The sequence below is a fragment of the Ixodes scapularis genome, unplaced genomic scaffold (genome assembly GCF_016920785.2).
Source record: "Ixodes scapularis isolate PalLabHiFi unplaced genomic scaffold, ASM1692078v2 PGA_scaffold0__279_contigs__length_252992795, whole genome shotgun sequence".
Classification (NCBI taxonomy): Eukaryota; Metazoa; Arthropoda; class Arachnida; order Ixodida; family Ixodidae; genus Ixodes; species Ixodes scapularis.
Window position 1 is genome coordinate 176,341,299 of NW_024609835.1, and position 21,043 is coordinate 176,362,341.

At 46.3% G+C, this 21,043-nt stretch overlaps 1 protein-coding gene across 1 annotated transcript; it reads left to right on the plus strand.

Annotated features, from left to right (window-relative positions):
• Nucleotides 1-1,815: 1,815 nt before the first annotated feature.
• On the plus strand, nt 1,816-19,035 carry LOC8053255 (aminopeptidase N). The gene is made up of 5 exons (XM_040213417.2): nt 1,816-1,877; nt 10,068-10,241; nt 16,359-16,502; nt 18,741-18,813; nt 18,886-19,035. The coding sequence occupies exons 1-5, from the start codon at nt 1,852-1,854 to the stop codon at nt 19,033-19,035; spliced, it is 567 nt and encodes a 188-aa protein (XP_040069351.2). The 5' UTR covers nt 1,816-1,851.
• Nucleotides 19,036-21,043: the final 2,008 nt, after the last annotated feature.

Here is a 21,043-nt window from a genome sequence, read left to right on the forward strand (position 1 = left end):
TGATTTACTCTCGACGCCGCTGAAAGTAAAAAAAGAACAACAACAAAGAAACAAACATATTTGTTCAAACAATTAAAGATCTGTCTACACAAGTCCATAAAATGGTGTTTGGCGTTTGACTTGAGTCAAGTTTGCTGGAGGTAATTTCTCTTGCGCCATTTAACTTTATTCCGCAATTCATACGAAATACAGACGTCAGACTTTAATTGACTGGTTTGCCTCGTATCTCATATTCTCAATACGTTGTAAGAAAATGTCCGTACAACAAACAGTTTTCTAAGGTCAACATTGGGAAATGCTGATAATGAATACTTTTGCGAAGCTGATAGTGTAAAAAATGTCCTATTCGGCCTAGGAAGCATTATGGAAACATCTCTTGAGTACTTATCTTCTGTAAAGGAACCTATGGAGACAATGTCAACTCTTTTTTGAATTCCATGCGTCATTGTTAGGGTGTTTCCCGGTCGGCTATTTTCACAAAACGTTGGTGTCCTCGAAAGCTGAACAGTGAGCACTCAACTTGCGAGTTCATCTGTTCTGTGCAATTGAGCGCATTGTATCTCTGGTCGTCCATCCGCTTTTACACTGCCTCCATGCGCTAGTGTTTTTATTAGTTTATTTTTATGGAAACTATAGTACCAGCGGGTACGTTCCGTTACGGCCGTAGACATCGGTAACCCTACCCGGCATCATTTCAGTCGTGTGCCGCCGAACCTGACCGAACGAGGAACATGATTAGATGAAGGTGTTCGTTAAAACGTCCATAATTTAGGCTCGTAACTACGTCGTAGTTTTTGAGGTGTCCCATTATCAATGTATCATTGATTCTGTACCACAAGGAATACATTTATATGACAAAATCAAGCGAAAACGACATAACACACCAACACAGTCGCGAGCCCGCTGAAAGCGGAACCAACGAAATTGAAGCCGCCTTGGGTGCCGCCATGTTTGTTTATGCTGATGCCCTGACACAGTAAAAGGTGGGAGGGGAGGGGGGGCTTTTAGCAAGACTCCGTTTTTTTTTTAAATCTTTGCACTTTTCGTTATGCAGGAGCGTCAGAAATGCGTAGTCACGAAGCTACAAAAACAACACCGATGCCAGCAGTGCTGTAAAAAGCAAAATATCGTTTTATGCGCAGCGGCCTCTGTTCACACGAGTCTGAGTTTGAGATTATTAGTTTCCATTCTTATCGCTGCTGGCTAGGATTTCGGACACTATTCTATATGTGACGTAAAAAAATCGAGCACAATATGTTAGCTTCACGCGCTGCGAAAAGGCGCAAGAGGCAATTCGAAAGGAGAATTTTCCAGTGCGCACGTACGCTTAATCCAAGGCCTCGTCTAAATTGCCTGTAGCAGAGTAAATATTGCGCCGACAATTTTTTTTGTTTGTTGTAACAATAGCTTTGTTACATTTGTGGGCTATTCAACTGGCTTTTCTAGTGCCTTTAAACGTGCAGTGTATTTTTAGTTTGGCACATACAAAACTCAACAGAGAACATATAACTTATGTATTTCCAAGGCATATAACGGTCTACCTTGTACACCTTGCGACACTGTTAACGCGAACAAGCCATCGCCGGCTTACTCTGTCTTCCTCTCTATATCGAAAGTCTCTAACAAAAACTACTATAGTAGTGGAAAGTGCTCAGTGGAAATACTAAACTATATAGGCGGCAAAATCTGAAGCCCACCGGTGTCCTTTCAAAGTAAAATGAGGAGAAAAAAAAGAACACCCAAGTCGTGTTTCCGGCAACAATGTCGAGCAGTTAACTCGCTCACCCTTTCGGGCAGGGCTTTGTGATTCGTCTTATCACCCCCATCTACACCGCACTCAACTGGGAGGAGATGCCGTCGGACAACGTCCTGAGAACGTGAGTATTCTCTTCATTTTATAACAGTCTGGTTAGAGGAAAGAAAGGGGACACCGAAACACTCTACTACGAAGATTAAATTCCACCCCTCTCATCTGTAGTAGACAGCGTGCCTAGAGCACCGTATTCTCCTCTTGCAGTATGCTTGTCGACGTCCGTCAACGGATGCGCAAGGTCCATATTACATGAGCGAATCGTTGTTTAGCGAACAGCGCCATTTCTTCAAATCGACGTTATAGCGATTATTGGGGGCGCGTTATTGGGCAAGACACACTAACATTGATCGATTAATTTCTCAAAAATAATTATCGCTTAGCAATTTATTAAGGATTTGTCCGGCCTCTAATAATAATTGCCTTCTATACCCTACTTCCAGGATGACCCCCAAACTAGTAGTTAAAACATGAATGAAAAAATTTTGATTAATTGTTCAACTTGGCATAATGAGAATCCCCTCATGTAATGTCTGCCGTGCCTGAGAAATATATGGTGAAGACGACACTCGTCTACTTCTCACCCAGTGTTGTGGCCGTACCGCGGTACAGGTAACGGCGTTACCGGTAACGCGTTACCTTGTTCGGTAACGTATTAACGTACTCGCTAGATTTTCGAAAAAGTAACGGGTAACGTACTTACTACAAGTAACGGGTGACGTAGTTACCTTACTCGTTACACCCTCCCAAAACGTAAAAATAAGGTACGCTTCCATTTTTTTTTGTGTGTGTTTCTATACTTCGTTCTACCTCAAGTCCAGACGCAGCCGACGCTACGAGCTCATGTGACCAATCGAACATCGTTAAAGGGCACCATCGTGGTGCTCGTCATGTTTCTGTACGCTGGTCGATTGACCCATTAGGTCGTCGCGTTGACTTCGTCTGCACTTTGAATGTCTTTTCCCCCCACGCAAAAAGTCTCACTTTAGAAAAACCCCGACGCCCACGTCTTTTGTCCCAGTGTCGAAAAACGCTGTCGCACAAAAATCGCTGTTACCGTCAATTCACAACTACAAGTTAACGCAAAATTAACGTCCGTTCCTTCTTGTCGGTACCGGTAGCTGTAACGCGTTCCTTTTTTTTTGTTAACGCAGGTGGGTAACGCGTTCCTTTATTTTGCAAGTGACGAGTAGTGTATTTCGTTACTTTTTTTCGGTAACGCCTACAGCACTGCGAGTCTGACCCCCTTTCTTAAAAAAAGAAAAAAAATATATGTATTTTTTAAATAAAATTAAACACCCCATGTATAGTTGCCCTGGCTACTGCGGGACAAGAATGTAACGAGACTCTGCAAAACCAAGGTGTTTCGACAGGGGCCCTGGACAGGCAGTCAGCGTCGCTGTGCTTGCGCCCTGACTTGTAAACCACAGTCATGTTGAACTCTTGTAGCCGGAGGCTCCATCGAGCGAGGCGTCCTGACGGGTCCTTGAGGTTCGCAAGCCAGCAGAGCGAGTGGTGGTCCGTGACTACACGGAACGGGCTCCCGTACAAGTACGGACGAAACTTCGTGATTGCCCAGACGACCGCAAGGCATTCTTTCTCAGTCGTGGAGTAATTTCTCTCTGCCTTGGACAGTGTCCGACTTGCGTAGGCGATGACTCGTTCGGTGCCTTCTTGTACTTGAACTAGTACCGCGCCAAGTCCTGCGTTACTTGCGTCAGTGTGAATCTCGGTGTCCGCATCCTGATCGAAATGTCCAAGAACCGGAGGCGTCGGGAGTCGTCGCTTCAGCTCGTCGAATGCCTGCTGCTGTTCCTCGGCCCATTCGAACCTCTCGGCGTCCTTCGTGAGGTTTGTGAGCGGTGCGGAAATCCTTGCGAAATCCCGAACAAAGCGACGATAGTAGGCGCAAAGTCCAAGGAATCTTCGCACGGCCTTTTTGTCTGTCGGCGCTGGAAATGACGCGACGGCGCGAGTCTTCTCAGGATCGTTGCTAACCACGTGACCTAGAAACTTCAGTTCGTCATAGGCGAACCGACACTTTGACGGCTTGAGGGTTAGTCCAGCGGTCCGTATGGCTTGAAGAACAGCTCGGAGTCGTCGCAAGTGCTCTTCGAATTCGCTGGAAAACACCACGACGTCATCGAGGTAGACCAGACAGCTCTGCCACTTCAGTCCTGCCAGTACGGTGTCCATGACACCCTGGAAAGTTGCTGGCGCCGTGCACAGTCCGAAGGGCATCACCTTGAACTCGTACAGCCCATCCGGCGTGACGAAAGCTGTCTTCTATCGGTCCCGCTCGTCGACTTCGATCTGCCAGTAGCCGCTCTTCAGGTCCATCGATGAGAAGTATCGAGAGTGGCGCAGCCGGTCTAACGTGTCGTCGATGCGGATAAATGGGTAGACGCCTTTCTTCGTCACCGCGTTCAGCTGCCGGTAGTCTTCGCAGAACCTAAGCGTTCCGTCCTTCTTCCTAAACAGCACGACTGGAGAGGCCCACGGACTTCTCGAAGGCTGGATTATGTCGTCGTTCAGCATTTCTTCCACTTGCTGTTCAATGACCTCCCGTTATTTTACGGAGACTCGGTTCGGCGATCGGTGCACAGGGAGCACGTCGTCCTCGGTGACGATGCGATGCTTCGCAACGGTGGTTTGGCGCACCTTCGATGACGTCGCGAAGCAGTCGCTGTATTTGGCGAGGAGGTCACTCAGCTGCCGTCATTTCGGGCCTGGAAGCTTGGGGTCAATGTCAAGCTGCGCTGGCGGCGTAGTGTCTTGCTGAGCTGGCGATGATTCTTCAGCAATCGCGGCGATTTCGACGGAGTTCCGAAGTTCCTCGACGTGACCCACAGCGGCACCTTTTGTGAGGTGTTGCGTTTCTTTTTGGAAGTTTGTCCGAGGACCACGGTGCGCCCATCCTGAAGTTTAGTCACTCCTCTTGCGACGCCTATTCCTCTTCCTAGGAGCAATTGAAGGCTGCCTTCCAGAACAACTTCGCCGCAGGTAGCTGCATCGGTCACGACGGGTACGACAACACTTGATCGCGGCGGCAGGTTCACGTTGTCGGCAGCGACTCGGACGGCGGTTGACGCTGTTCGGGGTTTCTCTGAAGGTAGGATGGGCGTCCGCAGCGTCAATCTGTTTTCACCAAGGTCGATGACGGCACCGTATTCACACAGAAAGTCCATGCCGACAATGACGTCTCTGGCACAGTCTTGTAGAATGAAGAATTTCACAGGGCACGTCTCACCGTGGATCTCGACGCGAGCGGTGCACCTCCCGACTGGTGTGATGAGATGCCCTCCGGCGGTCCATATTTGAGGTCCATCCCACGGCGTTGTCACTTTTCGCAGGCGGCGAGAGAGCCTCCCACTGAAGACTGAGTAGTCTGCCCCGGTGTCCACGAGTGCCGATGCGTCGAGGCCGTCGATAACAACGTTTAGGTTGTTGGACACCGTTGCAGGGGCGTCGGTGCGCTGGGGGGCGTCGGGAGAGTGGGAGTGCTCCGGCGTTTTCGGAGGCTCTTTGCTTTCGTCGTTTTCGGCAACGTCACCTCCAGGCGTTGCCACACTTAGTTTTCCCGACGACGCAGGGGAGACAGGCTCTCTCGGCGGGGTCGTGGCGCTGGAGACGCTGAACGTCCTGGCTATGAAAAGCAGGCTTCACGGCGGAGAGACGACACTGGGGAGGGCGAGCGTCGAAGGTACTCCTCGATGTCGCGAGGGCGTTCGCCGTACCTCGGGCGTGGGTCGTTTGGGTGGAACCCACGCAGGCCTATTTGTAGGTAAGGACAACGGCGTTAGATATGGTCGGCTTCCCCGCAGTGGTAGCAGATGGGTCGTCGATCCGCTGTCCTCCACACGTCGGTTTTCCTTGGCGCCGGCTGTTCTCGGCGGTCGTACTGACGTACTTCGTCGTTGCGTCGGGGGTACGCTTGCGTTGGTGGGTCTCGTCGTGGCGCCTCAGGGTAATGTTGAGCAGTTGGCGGCATTCGTCGGGCCACTGCGGCGTAGGTCAGCGTCGGCTCGTCGGCTGCGGCCACGGTGACAGGGGTATCCGGCAGGAGCGCTCGCTGAACCTCGTCCAGAACAACCTCGGTAATGGAGATTGATGCCGGGAGCTCAGCAGTCGGCAGAAGCTTCTTAAGCTCCTCCCGGACGATGTCGCGAATAAGTTCACGAATGCCCGGGGTGTCGCGGGAAGGTCGCAAGGGGACTGTGAAATCGCGCTGACGCCGGGCAGTCTCTGGTAGTGGCTGGCCCGGGCTTGCAGAGCACGCTCGATATTCGTGGCTTCCGTGCCGAATACTTGAACGGACGTCGGTGGGTTGCGTACGAGTCCACCAAAGATGTCGTCCTTCACGCCACGCATCAGAATACGTAGCTTATTTTCGTCGGTGGCCTGAGGGTCGGCGCGGGAGCTCATGCGCAGGACGTCTTCCACGAAACTCGTGACGCTCTCATTGGGGCGCTGGGTCCTGGATTGCAGTGGATCATCGGCCCTCTCTCTCCGATGTTGATTGGTGAACGTACGTGTTAGCTCGTTCTTGCAAAGCTCCCATGAAGTCAAGGAAGCTTCGTGGTTTCCGAACCAGCGCCTTGCAATCCCTTCAAGTGAGAATTCGAGGTTCTGCTGGCGCTGTTCGTCACTCCACCCGTTGTGGCGAGCCACGCGTTCGTACTGGTTGATCCAGTCTTCGACGCCCTTGTATAGGTCTCGCCGAGGAAGGAAGAAGACGTTCGCGGAACGACGGGCAGGACGACGACGGGTGGGGTGGTCATTGACAAAATCTTCTCCTTCGGCTTGTGCAGCAGAGGTCCGGATTCCGGCAGTTGGACTTTGTTATGGCGGTTTGCTCGGGCGTCGGTGTCTTCTGCGATAGCCTTCCGGGGTTGAGCACCTCACTTGGCCGGGATGTCTGCGGAGGGGTACGCTCCACGGGCATAGAATGCGATACCCCGCACCTCCACCAATATGTCACGAATGACAAGTGATGAGGCGATAATAACTGAAGAAACTAAACGTTTAATTGGGAGAACTTGTGCCCAAAAATAAAAAGGGAACAGAAGAAAGTAGAGCGTCGCGGGCGTCGAAGTCGGCGTGACAGCAGAGTCGAACGCTGGGGCGAAACTGACTCCGGCTTGGCAGGCGGAGCCGCTTTTGTACAGGCGTGGGCTTTGGAGCATTCGGCGTAGAAGGTTCGGCGCGTAGAACATTCTAACCTCGAATCAGCAAGACGGTTCTCGAATTTACCAGGAATGCCTGGTCTGCAGGAATAAACGAAAAGATGCGCCGGTCCCAGGAATCGAACCCTGGCTTTTCGCGTGGGAGCCAGGTACGATAATCGTTAGGCCACGCGCGCGCTGCCTCTTTGGCCAGCTGCGCGCGCGCGCGGCAATATATTATTTTTGCGTACCTTTGTACTTAAAAAAAAGATTTCAAAAAGTTTATTTTTTTTGTGCATTTTATCCGAGAAGTCATGGATAGATTTCCTTACGCAGACTGCTTCGACGAGACATCTACGCTCTGGCATGCAAGTACGACTATCCACCATGTGTGCACGGTGCCTTGGCCCTGTTCAAAGCTTTCAAGGACAACCCCGGAACAGCCAACAAGCTGAGTACTCGAAAGAGACGATTAAAAATACACGGACGGTTTAGGTATATAGGGTGTTCCATGTCACCTGGCTTGATCTAAAATGTACCGTAAAAATCGACGCCTCCACGTAGCAATCTAATCTCTTCATCAAAGATGTATTTCACAGGTCGGCTTTTTTACGTAAAATTACAAAGCGTATCTCCCTTTCTGCAAAATATAGGACAAAGAAACTTGCCAGTGTCAACGGCGGGCGGCGACGCACACGACTTAAGTCGAGTTGCGCGGCGCGTTTGGCGCTCGCATTGATAGATAACGCTACCTCCTTATCGAGACTGTTCGCGACTGCCGTGGTTCATTAAAATGAACATAATATTTTTGTAATGTACCTTTGGTTAAAAATAAATGTGGAAAGTCAATGAAAAACTTAACAAAAAAGGAAAACAGATTTCGTCTGCGTGTCGTCTGCTTTTTTTTTTCGCTGGTCGGCTTCATCTTCCGAAGCTGCTCCCGACGCCATCTATCAGTACGAGCGCCAAACGCGCCCCGCAACTCGGCTTGGTCGTGCGCGTCGCCGCCCGCCAGGGCTGCCAACAAGGAAATCAAAACTTTCCCTATAGCGGACGCTTGAAAGTTTCGTCTTTCTGCCTACATTTTTCTCGCTTTCCCTAATAATTATATAATCGTTGTTTTCTACATCACTTCAGTTTTTACGATCAAAGATAATTATTTCGCCTTTACGCCCCGCATACATTTCGTCAAAATGAGTTTATCGAGCCAAAACCGTGGCCAACTCAAACTTGGCGGTGTGAAGTGTTCCGGGAGATTCAAACTGACGAATGAAACCCTCCCTTGGCCTTGGATGTTATGCATGTCACCAGAACATGGTACAGCTTTAATAACTTCATTAGTGATTTTTATAATAGTAATTTTAAAAGAAGAGGTCTAAATCAATCGAGTTCTTAAACTCGAACACACGGAACACGGCACACAGTAACTGCCATCTCGTGCACGGCACTTTACGAAATATGATTTATGGTAAGTTTGTCTGCACACATCGCAGTATTTCTTCTTCTACTCAAGCTTTCCTTTTCTAGATGGCACAGCATCACTCCCAGAAGCTTTGACTTGACTGGTTCCTTCCTCCATAGTTTTCTTGGGTACAATAACAACATAAAAATTGATTTTGAAAAAAAAAAAGTTTATTAAGTTCATTTTAGTGTTGCCAGATAGTCGTTCAGCGAACCGTCAAACGGCTAGAGGGAATAACGCAAATGTAGCCAAAACCGCTAAAATTTAATAATATGCCCCCCCCCCCCCAAAAAAAAAAAAAATCATAATTGACCTATAAAATTCCAGATATACATGGTGGCCTAAAATTCCCTCAAAGTAGCAAGATTTGCCTTATTCCCACATAGACCTGAATTTACCTTAATCTGGGAAATTTCCCTCGGATTGGCCACCCTGCCGCCCTGCCGCCCGCCGTTGACCTTGGCAAGTTTTTTGGTCCTTTTTTTACAAAAAAATGAGCTACAATTTGTAATTTTACATGAAAATCCCGACCGGTGAAATGCACCTTCGCCGAAACGTTTAGTTCGCTACGTGCATTTGTCGATTTTTACGGTCCATTTTAGATATCGCCTGGTGACTTGGGACACCCTATACTTATCCAAACCGACCATATACGCAGATTTCGGAGAAATGCGTCTTGCTTATTAAAAGCTTAAAAATATCGCCATGTTTTCATGCTGTAAGCCAGGGGTGGCCAAGCTGCGTCTCGCGAGCCGCATGGGGCTTTTCGCGTGTTAAAGTGGGGCTTGCGGCTCCCTCCCTTACCCCCCCCCCCCCTCCCCCCGCCGCCCTTCCGGTCACACGAGCACTTCCCCAAAAAGAGGTGATATTCTTGTGCTACTGCTACCTTACGTACAGTTGGACTGGTTTGGCTCAGATAGATCGAAAGAAGTTCGAGATTCGTCTATTGCTTTAAACAAAAGGTTGCCCCGCCCCCCCCCTCTCCCCCCCCCCCCCCCCCCCCCCTCCGGCCCCTCCCCTGGCCACCCCTGCTGTAATCAATATTTCCGGCGGTGGAACACACATTGAAATAATAAAAAAATACGACGTAAATTACTGAACACAGAAAATAATAAGTTACATAAATACTGATTAAAAATCTGTTAGCTACGCTGAGCGTGCGTGCGTTGTTTTTTTCTTACCAAGTTCAGTTAAAACACGGCCCCAATAGTGAGAACAATAACACTAATTATACGTTTTCGTATAATACAACGCTAATTAAACTGTCAAAGTCAAAATCATTTTCCCTGGGTACATAAGAAATCATTTTCTTCGCACTTCGCATCTGACAATGAGTATAAAGAACCCTATTTGAGTGAAAATGTATAGGGATATGATAAATCACAATCAACACAATATAAAGATTCCAGGTGACTCAATAGAAAGTCCTGGCATTGGACTCACCCGCTGACATCGGGATAGGAGGAATTCGCGAGCGAAGTTCGGCTTTGGCATTTTTTACACGAAGTTCAAGTTGCGCTAGACCACTTTCTACTACGGCGAGACTCGAGAGCGTTTGCCGTTCAAGATGACGTGCAATGCTCGAACTCAGGCTATGATGGGTACCTAATGGTGCGACCTGTTTCGGCAGGATTTCGAGGAACCACCGGGGGTTCGTGTACTGCACGGCCATTGAGCGCGGTGACTACTCGGACTGGAAGTTCCTCTGGGACCGCTTCGTGGGGGGCTCCCAGGATGTCGGCTACGAAAGGTCCGACATCGTGTGGGCCCTCACTTGTTCCCGGAACCAGCGCATCACGCGAACGTAAGTTCACGATCTGGAAGTCGCGACGCATATATACAAGACTCAAATGCAGGCATTAGGATTAGGGTTCCGTGTTTTCGGAGTTTTTTCTCTTCAAATGTGTGTGTGTGTGGGGGGGGGGGGGGGGGGGGGTGTTCTTTTGGGGTTTATTTATTCCCCATAATTCAGTGTTTATTGGTGCCAATTTTCGGCGCCAAGAAATGCGTTTACTAAAACTCATGTAAAAAAAAAAGAAAAAAAAAAGAAATGAGATAGAGGCAACGGCTCCCTTAATTTCAAAGGGCATGCGCGTTGCCCGTCTACTTAGAAAATGCCACAGTACCGAATAGAGGAGAAAGTGGGGTTAGGGGCGTGGATTCTAAGGATGAAGCAGCAATGTAGAATGTTCATTTCGGGCTGTGTTCTTGACTGCCAGAAGATAAAGCTGTAGATAAAGATTTCTTTAAGTGATGCTTGAGTTCTTTCTAAGAGAGAATAGCTTAAAACCGTTTTTTTCCTTTTTTTTTTAATTTCCGGCGAGTTTGATAAAACCGTTTCAGGGATTATTTTGTGTGGTTTGTCGGTTTTTACTTAAAACAAAGTATCTTCATTATATTACACGGCTATGTGGTCATGAACACAGGTGCAAAAGCAGGAAGAGCAAGCGGGAGGGTGAGGTCTCTTCCCTCGCTCTTTCCGCATCGTTTCCTCTCGTTACTAAGATGCTAGTCCGTTGCAACTCAAGAAGGTAGGGTGAGGGTAAGACGAGCCGGGGAGGATGAAGCAGACTTAGCGCTGGAAAAGAAAGGAAAACCCTCCTCCCCTCTTTAGCGTTTTGTCTGCTTCCTCCTCCCCGGCCCGTCTTACCCTCGTCCAACCTTCTTGAGTTGCAACGGACTACAGTCATGAAGTCTAAACAGCAAAAGCCCCCTTTACCTCTAGAAAAAGAAGAAAAAAAAGTGTAGAACATCACCAGCTTCCCAGAGATTTCAATTCATTTATACCGGGTGATTCCCCTGCTCGTTTATTTTTAAACACGTTCCGAGGCAGAAAAGCATTAGTAAGCAGGGGCGGACGCAGGTATTTCTTGAGGGGGGGGGGGGGAGGGGGGGGGGGGGGGGGGGTTGGTCAGTGAATCATATGTTTAACACCCACCTCCCCTCTTCCCGTTTCCACGCCCTAAATTTTTACACATTCAGAATTCAAGAGGAGGGTCAGGACATCCGGACCCCCCTCCCCCCCTCCCCCCCCTCTGAATCCGCCAGCCACTGCTACTAAGTCTTATGACAAGAAAGCCTTTGGAGTCCTGCTGAGTAGAGCCTTGAGAACAAGCAAAAATGTATACATATCTAAAGGTGAAAACCACCCACTCTCTGGGTAGCGTAAGGAGCTGTGAACCACGCATCTAGCTTATAAATCCACCATTAAACTTCCACACGTATACTTAAAAAAAAGAAGATCGGGTTTACGTTTAGGCGGAGCTAAACCCCTACTTCTTTTAATGCTTAAATAACAAATGACATGCCCCGCCCCTAAAAATAACTACACAGAAACATTTAGATTAAGAATATTGCGCATTCGTGGTTTTAAAGGGTCTCTCCAGCCTGAAATAAGGGTCGTTCGTTTTATATAAAAATGTCGTGGCAGGTACCAGGACCTGCTCATGGAAGTGTCCACGAAATTTCAGCTCGCTATTTGAAGAATGAAGCATAAAAAAAAAAAACCTTCTAGAGGCTCCTGTATTGCAACCCAATTATAAACAGTCTGTGACGAAACAGTATCAGGATGCCGTCCCCTCAGGGTGCTCCTCCCCCCGTCCTATTTGCTATTGCTTCCTACCCCGCTGTTCCGCCTGTTGTCAGCGCGTCAGTCGCGTCGCGTCGCCGAACACGTCTTGGGTTCATTATAGCAGCAACAGCGCGTTGCAAACAACGACAAAAGTAGAGGACACATAGTAGGACGAACACAGCGATGACTTACAACTCACGTTTATTCTTCTGTTTATTTGTAAAAAGCATAACTATGACACACACACACAAAAAGAAGAACAACAACAACCATTGGGAATCTGCTCTTATCCCATTGACTCCATCGTCAAGTAGTACGTATAAGTCTTTGGCGGATAAAAAATTCAAGGGGCGCTGATACACTTGTCGTCGCTCCGTCACTGCAATTCCTTTTGTGAACTAAGGATTGGAGACATAGACTCGGCAGTGATATTTTAGATGGCCAGAGATAGTCTTGTTTTTGTTATTATGATGCTCTCGCTGTCGATCTTTAAGAAATTCGCCACTGTGTCCGACGTACATTTCGGGTGTCTTGGGAGAGACGCTCGATGTTGGTTAGGAGGGGAACCAAAATAAAAGAAAAAGTGTGACGTCACATTTGGGGCTGTAGTATCTTGTTACTTCCCATGTTTCGTAGAGTGACGAAACAAAAATGTTTGTATCAAATTTTGAGCTCCTCGAATTAATCTCTCGATGAAATGTTAGTTATTTTGGTTCGATACTTTGGCTGCCTCATTGCAGGTTCGTAATATAGCGCAAGGCGTAAAGCCCTAGCATCGCAATTTTTAGGCTAGATAGGCCCTTTAAAGCACGATGTTCACAGTACCAGGTACTCAGCTCGAATACTTTATTTCGAGGGTTAGCCACGTGCAACTTCTGCTCCAATTGAATCCATTAAAACTAAACTTTTGAGTTTCGAGAATAACCCACAGATTATTAAAATGCCCTCCAAGACCTTTACAAATTTATTGCCGTTGTTTTGAGACGGCAAAATGTATTTTTAGACACCAGGAGGGATGGTTTACACAGAGTGATTAGCGCAGCTCTATATAACGTCGCCCATGTGCCCGGTTCAAAGGCCCCGTCGCCGTCTTACGGACGCTCGATTGCTCAGAAGCGAATACTTGGCAGCGCCACTAAATGTAAGGCTAAACTAACTAACTAAATAAATAAATAAATAAACAAATAAATAAATAAAAAAAGTATATAGGATATTTTTTTTCTTTTTGATTTTTTTGAAAAGACTAACGCGCATGGGCGTTATCATTCACTGAACGCCAAGAGTAAGGACAGCGGGTAACTTTGTAACGCGATACTTTTTTGTTTTGCCCTAGAGCTCGAGCCCTTGCATCTGGCGTGGGTCTCGGTGCCTTTTTGAAACAAAATGCTTATTTAAATATTTATGTTCATTGGTTCTGTTTTCAGGAGGGCCTACGAAGAATGGTGTTGCCTTAAAAACGACATCAATGTAGACTGATTAGTATGTTTACTATTTTTGGTTGGATGATTTGTTCTTCGGCATTTTCAGTGGCTGATGCTGCAACGTCATTGGCTGCATAGCGATAATAGGATGCCTGGGACGCAACAGGGCCTGCGTTTCATAGACTGCAAATGCGTGATAATAAGGAAAAAAAATCTCGCATTAGCAAGTAACGTATTTTCCGCAATCAAATCTTTCTTTATTTTTTTTTCAAGACAGCCTCGAGGGCTTTGCGTATTCGGGGAAGCTGACTTGCTAAACCTACGGATATTTTCTGTTCCTTTAACGTCCAAGCGCGGCTGCCGGATAACCTCGTTTTCCCAATAAAGAGCGAATGCAGTAATCCAAAAATCGCTAAAAATAAAGATAAGCGCTCTAGCTCGAATGGGGACCGGGATAGAAACTAGAGAAGCAAGAGATCTTGGTGTCGCGCTGTACGAGTCTGGAAAAAAATAATTTTGTTGTTTGCTTTTTGTAGAAACACTCGCTTCACAACCACCACTGGCAAAAAAACAAAAAAAAAAAAAAACAAAAAAAACATTAGTGTTGTTGCGTGAAGTAGACGATTTAATTGCTATAGCCAAACAATGTCTATCTTGGTGATAACTACTTACAAGCAGATTTTTGTCTGTTTCTTAAAAAAATTGTAATGGACTACAATTACAAATTACCGAGCCTCAAATGTAATGGATAACCATTGCAAATTACTTTCGCTGAAAACAAACAAATTACTTTACTCGTTACGTTAGATATCACTTTCACGTTGCGTTTCTTGTACACTACTGAAAGAAAACAATGGAAACAATATTAATGTTTTCAAAAAAGTTCCGCGACACAACTTCCGATTTTTCAGACGTCCGCATTATGGTAGTCCCCTTAAAAATAATACATTGCATTTAAGAGAAAAGATGTAGGTGCACTCCGTTCGTCTGTAAGCTGACCAAGCAGTGAAAGCTGCAACCACACCCGCCATCCCGCTAGCTTACGGCGATCGGAAATGATCCCTGGAATTTCGCGAACAAAGCTTGAGGTGCGCATGCTGAGTAGCAGCGTCTACCTCCGCTAGGAGATCCAGAAGACAACGCGTACTCGGCGCTGTTTTTTTGACATTCGTTTTTTGCATATTTGTATATGCCTCGCACGTTTTTATAGTGGTTCAAGTGACTGGTCATACAAAAATCGTGTTTTCGTTTCAGTTATTCTCCTTTTTCACGATGTTTCCTATTTGGTTGAATTTTCTATCTGGATGCTGCTGAATCGCTTGATTATATTGCTCCAGTTTCTGTAATCTATTCATATTTTTAAAAAAGTAACGAGTAATTCAAGTAATTCGCTACGAATATTTGTAACGTAAATACATTACAAATTACTGCCACGAAATGTAACCTGGCAATTTCTAAGTTGGTTGAAACAGTAACGGTTTGACAAGTAATCCGTCACTTGTAGTGATTACTTTCCGAGTCTGTGTACAAGCATCGCTCTTAAAACAGAAATCAAACTTAAATCTAGATATTAAAAAAAAAAGATATGCCATAAAGCATTGTTCCACTCAAACAGGCGTTCATAAAAAAATAGCTCCTTACTTTATTTAAAAACTTGTTCCCGACAACGAGACCTTGTTCAAAAATGTTATGAACTGCTATTATCGTACTGGTAGAGCGAGAAATTTCTTAGTATATTTTCATCCATAGAGACACTTTTTGCCTTTCTGTAGCACTATGTCCGTCTAAAGAGAATAACGCAGTTTCTCTCGCTCCAAAGGTCTATTCACGTGGTGCTCCTTTCTTGGGGAGTCTTATGTCGCAAAACTTGGTTTCGCGAAACAGATACGCCGTTTGAACGCGACTGAAGATAGCGCGCGCCTCCTAAAAGAGTTGCCCTCGCTTCTCGCTTCTCGAGCGAACTTTTGCTGAAACACCGAAACCTCACCGAGGCCTGTTCGATCAGCCAAAGGAGAAACGTGGCCGCTGACAATGGCCGCTCCACATTGGTGGGACGTCTGACCCTCGAGGCGAAGCGAGCTTTTGGAGGAGCCTGATCCGAACAAAGTGCAAAAAAGAAAAAAAAAAATACGTGGTGGTAAGCGACACACGGCGAAGCGGTGCGTACGGACGGTACGAGTTGGCTGTGCGAGTTGGTGGCGCGTAGCAGATCTCTCAGGGCAGCCATCCTCCTGTTTGACGTTCGCGGTCTTTTGCCCGGTTTGGCAGGCCAAGTAAACCGAGTGAGCCAAATTCGACGAAGTTTATCGAGTGATATTAATAAAGCAGACTGTCGGGCTTCACACTGTGCGTACTTCATATCATTTTGATGCCAAGTACCCGATATTCCCGGAGGAGACGACAAAATTTGTCGAAATTTTCGTGAGTTAGTACGTCAGAGATATTGCGCATGAGACTCGACGTGTGAACAGGCCGATTGCTCGAAATCTCGATTTCGTTAAACCGCTGGGCGTTGAAAAAATGCACCATGTGAATAAACCTTAAGTCTTGGAAGCAGAAGCATCTAGTGTGAGCCTTCTCTCATCTAAACTTTTTTTTTTTTAAGTTATACATGTATGTTGTTGTCTTCCCCTTCATTGGAATCTGTTTCTTTTTTTTTTTTTGCAAAATACAACTTTATAGTATAATCATTCAAACAATTAAAATAAAGTATAAAAGGCATGACAAATATATAACGCGGGGGGGGGGGGGGGGGGGATATAACTGGTTTTAAGCTCAGTTTGAATTTTAATATATTCCAGTTACCTTATCAAAACTGGAATTTATTTTTTGCCGGCTTCGGGGGCGCCAAGGGTAATGATAAAAATGGTTTCTGGAAACGAAAATTTTTCTTTAACTACAGAGGATAACATAATATTGGTGTCCACAGGCTTCTTAAGAAAACGCTCAACGAAAAATTGCTGAGGCCAGAAGACTGCGTCAAGATCTTCGACCACGTTTCCCAGCAAGGCGCGGGGGCGAGAAATATTACGATGGATTTTATCCGAAGGAACTGGCCTTCTATGTTCTTCATGTACGTACCGCATGTTTTTGAGTTAGCCTGAATAACAGCACCAGGCTGAGGCTGCAACGCTTCCAACATTTATCGTCAGTGGCAACTCAAGAAACGAAGGGTTGCGTTCTCACTTCGTATCTCATGATTCGACCGTTGACCTTCTTATCGGCTTATGCCGCAATTTCATTGGCTCCGGAGTGATCATTGGGGGACTTTCTACGTCATGCATTTCCTGAGTTTTCAGTGACCCTATACTTTGTTTCAGCTTCGGTCCGAGCGCGGCCGATGTTATGAGCCGAAGGGCCAATCAAGCAGCGAAGGAGGCACGACGTCATGGCGTGCTCTCTGCAGTTGATAGGACCAGCCGGTATTCGCCGTCTCTCTGTGCGCGCTCCTCCGCCGGCTAGTCCTATCAGGCACAGAGAGCACGCCATGACGCTGCGCTTTTTGCGCTGTTTGATTGGCCCTTCGGCTCATAACATCGGCCGCGCTCGGACCAAAGCTGAAACGAAGTATAGACTGAATTCGGCGACAACGTTTCTGGGCAATGCAGTCAGAGGTACTGGCACGCGTGCCCTCTCCCAGACTGGGCACTGATTAGAGCTGGGCGTGTTTCTCGTCTTTTCAGAAATGAAAAACGTTGTCCCCAAACATAAGAGAAAAGTACATCGGTAATTTAACCCCATGTAATGATATGAAGGCCCGTTGAGATATTTTGCGCTGGCGAAAATCAGCCATCTGTGTGAAAGAGATGTTAAATGAAATTTGGAGCTCACAAAACAAGGCTGGAGGGATAGGCGAGACACTGAGAAACCCAAAAACACCAGTTATACAGTAATATCTCTAACGGATGGCCGTATTTTTGGAAACGAAGTGCGCGATTGAACATGAACGACGAGCGCGTCCAGACATTTGACGTCGCTATCCTCATTCCCCTTCCTTTTCGCTTCGTCCCGTCGAGCAGGTGAACCGAAGCGAAGAGGAGAGAAGTAAGGCCGCTTCCTCTCATTCTCAACTCTTCAAAGAGAGTCGTGACGTTACGTTCCTCGCTTTTGGCTCAGCATCCGAATGCCGAATCGAAATTTGAAGTTCAAAAATAAGGCCGCAGAAGCGTTGAGCGGGACGCTACGAACTCCAAAACATTACTCATACTTCGATATCTCAAATGGATGGCAGTATTTTTGGAAAAGAAGGGCGCGATCAAGCGAGGAATGTGAAGTCATGATTTTCTTTTAAGAGATGAGGATGATGGGAAGCGGCTTGCTTCTTTATTCAGTTCGGTTCACCTGCTTGAGGGAATAAAGCGAAGAGGAGTGGGAATGAAAATTGCGACGTTACATGCCTCGTTGGGCTCGTCGGCTGTGTTCAATCGTGCCGTTCTTATCCAAAAATACGGCCATTCGTTAGATATATCGCTGCATGAGTGGCTAGTGAACAGGCGGGACGGTGCTTCGCAGCGTCCCGCCTATCACTCCTTCGATCTCTTTTTGTTCACGTGCCACCCGGTTTAAACGCACGGCGCAAAAGCCCAAATATGCAGCTAATTTCGCCACTCCGACGTCTCCTTCCGTACGATAAAGACCGTTTGCTATTGCTAGCGTCACCATGGCAACAAAGAGTCTTCTTTATGGAGGAACGCGCGAACGCAGCTTCTGAAGCCAGCAACGGGAGACGCCATCATCTGAATGTCGTCTGCTAACGTGAACGTCGCAACAACAGCCAGAGTCGGACGCGCCGTTGTGGATGTCGATGCTGAGAAAGGAAAGCGATCACTGGTGAAACCTTGGAACCTTTGGTGGTGCCGACGAGTCTTGGTGCACGCTCGGGCCTGAGCTTATATTAACGTTTCCCTGAGTGAAGTGAGGGGCGACCGCGCAAAACCCGGTGTGTTTTGCAGCCTAGCTTGGAGCCCAAGCTTGTTTCAGATGCTGCGTTCACATGCGCGTCTGGTGACATTTGGTGGCTATAGTCTCTATATAAAAAGAAGGTGGACTATCAAGATCAGGTGCCGACTTGGGCTCCTTCGGTTTGCTTTTTAATTGTCTGAACGCGAATGAAAAGAGTTAGAAATAAGGACTTAACGCAGATGACTGAGTGTCTAGAGCGCATAGTAATTTCAAACCAAAGCACCTAACACCAGAATTCCTACACCAAAAACACGTTGTTTTGGACATCTGACGACTCTTTTCTCCCCCTGCAACATGGGGATAAATTATCATTCTGGCAGGAACAACACTCTTGGCCTCTTTGTTTCAGGTGGAAGGATAAATTCCTGGAAATTCTCATCCAAATGTCATCCAGAATCTTGGATGAGAAAGAATTCAACGAAGTGAGTTCGGAACGAACGTGATGCGAATCAACAGGTAACTTTAGGCTTTATAACACGCGTCCTGTTTTTCAGATGAGAAGCCTATACTACAACTTCAACGACACAATGGCGGAAGTTACCTGGGCGTTCCAGCAGTCAAGTCACAACATCATTTCAAACTCAGCATGGATGAACTCTCAATATAAAGACATACAGAAGTGGCTCCAAGCTAATATCACATAGCGCTTGTGGTGTGAATAAACTCTTGCACCTGCGCCCGAGTAAATGACATCGATCATTTGAGTGCCATTGATTATATTTCTGAAATAAGTACGATGCATTGATTTTTGTAGACCGGGAATCGCATTTGTTTATGGCGTATTCCACATTCAGTAAAGCAGCTAATATGTGTGCCCACTTCAGCCAGCCGAGGGCATTTTCTTTTTGGGGAACGAACAGGATCTGTCAGTAAGCCTGGACTTTCCCATTAACGGTTTGCGTCGGCATGCTTACTTCCCGTGGGAAGCACGCCTAAAAATAGCGCTGCCATTTCTAAAAACTAGCGGAATTGTTGGGGAGAGGCGCCGGGGTTGTTGGACAACCCATGTAAAAACAAGTTTGGAAAAGCATCGACGAAGCTGTTATCTTTCACATATGAAGGTACATTCTAAATTTTGACATTTTGTTAAAGTTTGTTTGAGTCATGCTACGTAAAAATATAAGAGTTGACAACGTGCTTCCCAACATCGCGAGAAAAAAAAATAACTGACAATGTCAGCAGAAATTACAGTAGGCTGGGGCATGGCCATGATTTTGTCTAAACCTGGATACACTGAAAATTGGAAATACTCGAGAAGTTCTCGTCACTATTACTACTACTTTCACTACTGCAAAAAACAGGTCATAAACGTGCCCGTACGTTATATTTATAACAAGTGGGTCCAAAACCGCTACCTAGCTGTAATTTCTAACATTTATTTTCGGGTTCGACACGGCCTAGATTTGCTTTTATTAAAACAGCACTTTACGCGTCGTGAGACAATCCTAAATATCTGTATACTCAGCGACTGACAGTTTAAAAAACACAGGGCGCGACTTATTATATTTACTCTTTTCGTGATTTGTTAATCGGTGCTCTTGACGGCTATGCCGCTGTCTCATTGTATGTGGTGTGACAGAAAATGCTCGTGACTTGCGATGCCCTGTTTATTTTAGTTGTCAGAGACTACAAAATAACTTATATTTCTTTAGTAGCATCTATATTTCTAGGAGCCCATGCGTCGTGTCACTAAAACAGCCTATGTTACTTTAGTAACACAAGACCTTAGGCTGGTCGTATGAACTGTTTGGACTAGAATACCGCGTTTGTGGTGTTGATAATTTTCGTAGTTATTTTGCTGAGGTTTTTAATTTATTAAAAATAAAATGAAGAGGTGCACGCAACAGAAATAGAAAACTCTGTCACTTCTCAACATAGGCACCCTGGAGTTTCATGCATTATTTATTATTTGCAATGTCGACGCCGACTGCATGGTTGCTGAAAATACGAGCTTGCAGATCTCTAGACCAGGGGTCTCCAAACTGTTTGGCTAAGGGGCCGTATTGGCGACCTGTCGCAGTCCCTAAGGCCGGAAAATAAATAATACAAGAATAATGAGGAAATAATAAAATAAATAAGCCTTAATAAGCATTTAAATACAAAAATTTAAGCTAGAGCAACCCTAAAAAAAAGTAAAGTGAATAAATATGTATACCTGTTCTTTAAAAAAAATGCAATATGCTGCTAATTTTGACATAAAATAATTGCGACCCATAGAACTGAACAAGGTTAAACCAAAGCGCATAAGAACTTCGGCATATTTTCACGCGGAAGACGATTGACGAGGATGGATGATCTGATGAGAATTTATGCGAGCGTTATGACACAATACACTAAGCACGATATACATGAGAACGCAAAGGAATTTTGTTATAGCTACGCAGACATAAAGCTGGGAACTACGAGCGCGTGATGCTGGTGATGATAAACCCGCGTTTTGATGAAGTTTTCTTTCATTATTTTGGATATATTAATTTGCGCTTTTGGCGCTCGTCGCAACGCCATTTTTCTTTGTACGGGCGCTTGTTTTTGCGTTTGTAGCAGCGGGCCGTGGGCCGTTCGTCACCGGGAAAGATCACGGCCTTTTACCTTCTGCGGGTTAGATCTGGCCCACCGGCCAGGGTTTGGAGACCCCTGGTCTGGACCACTGGA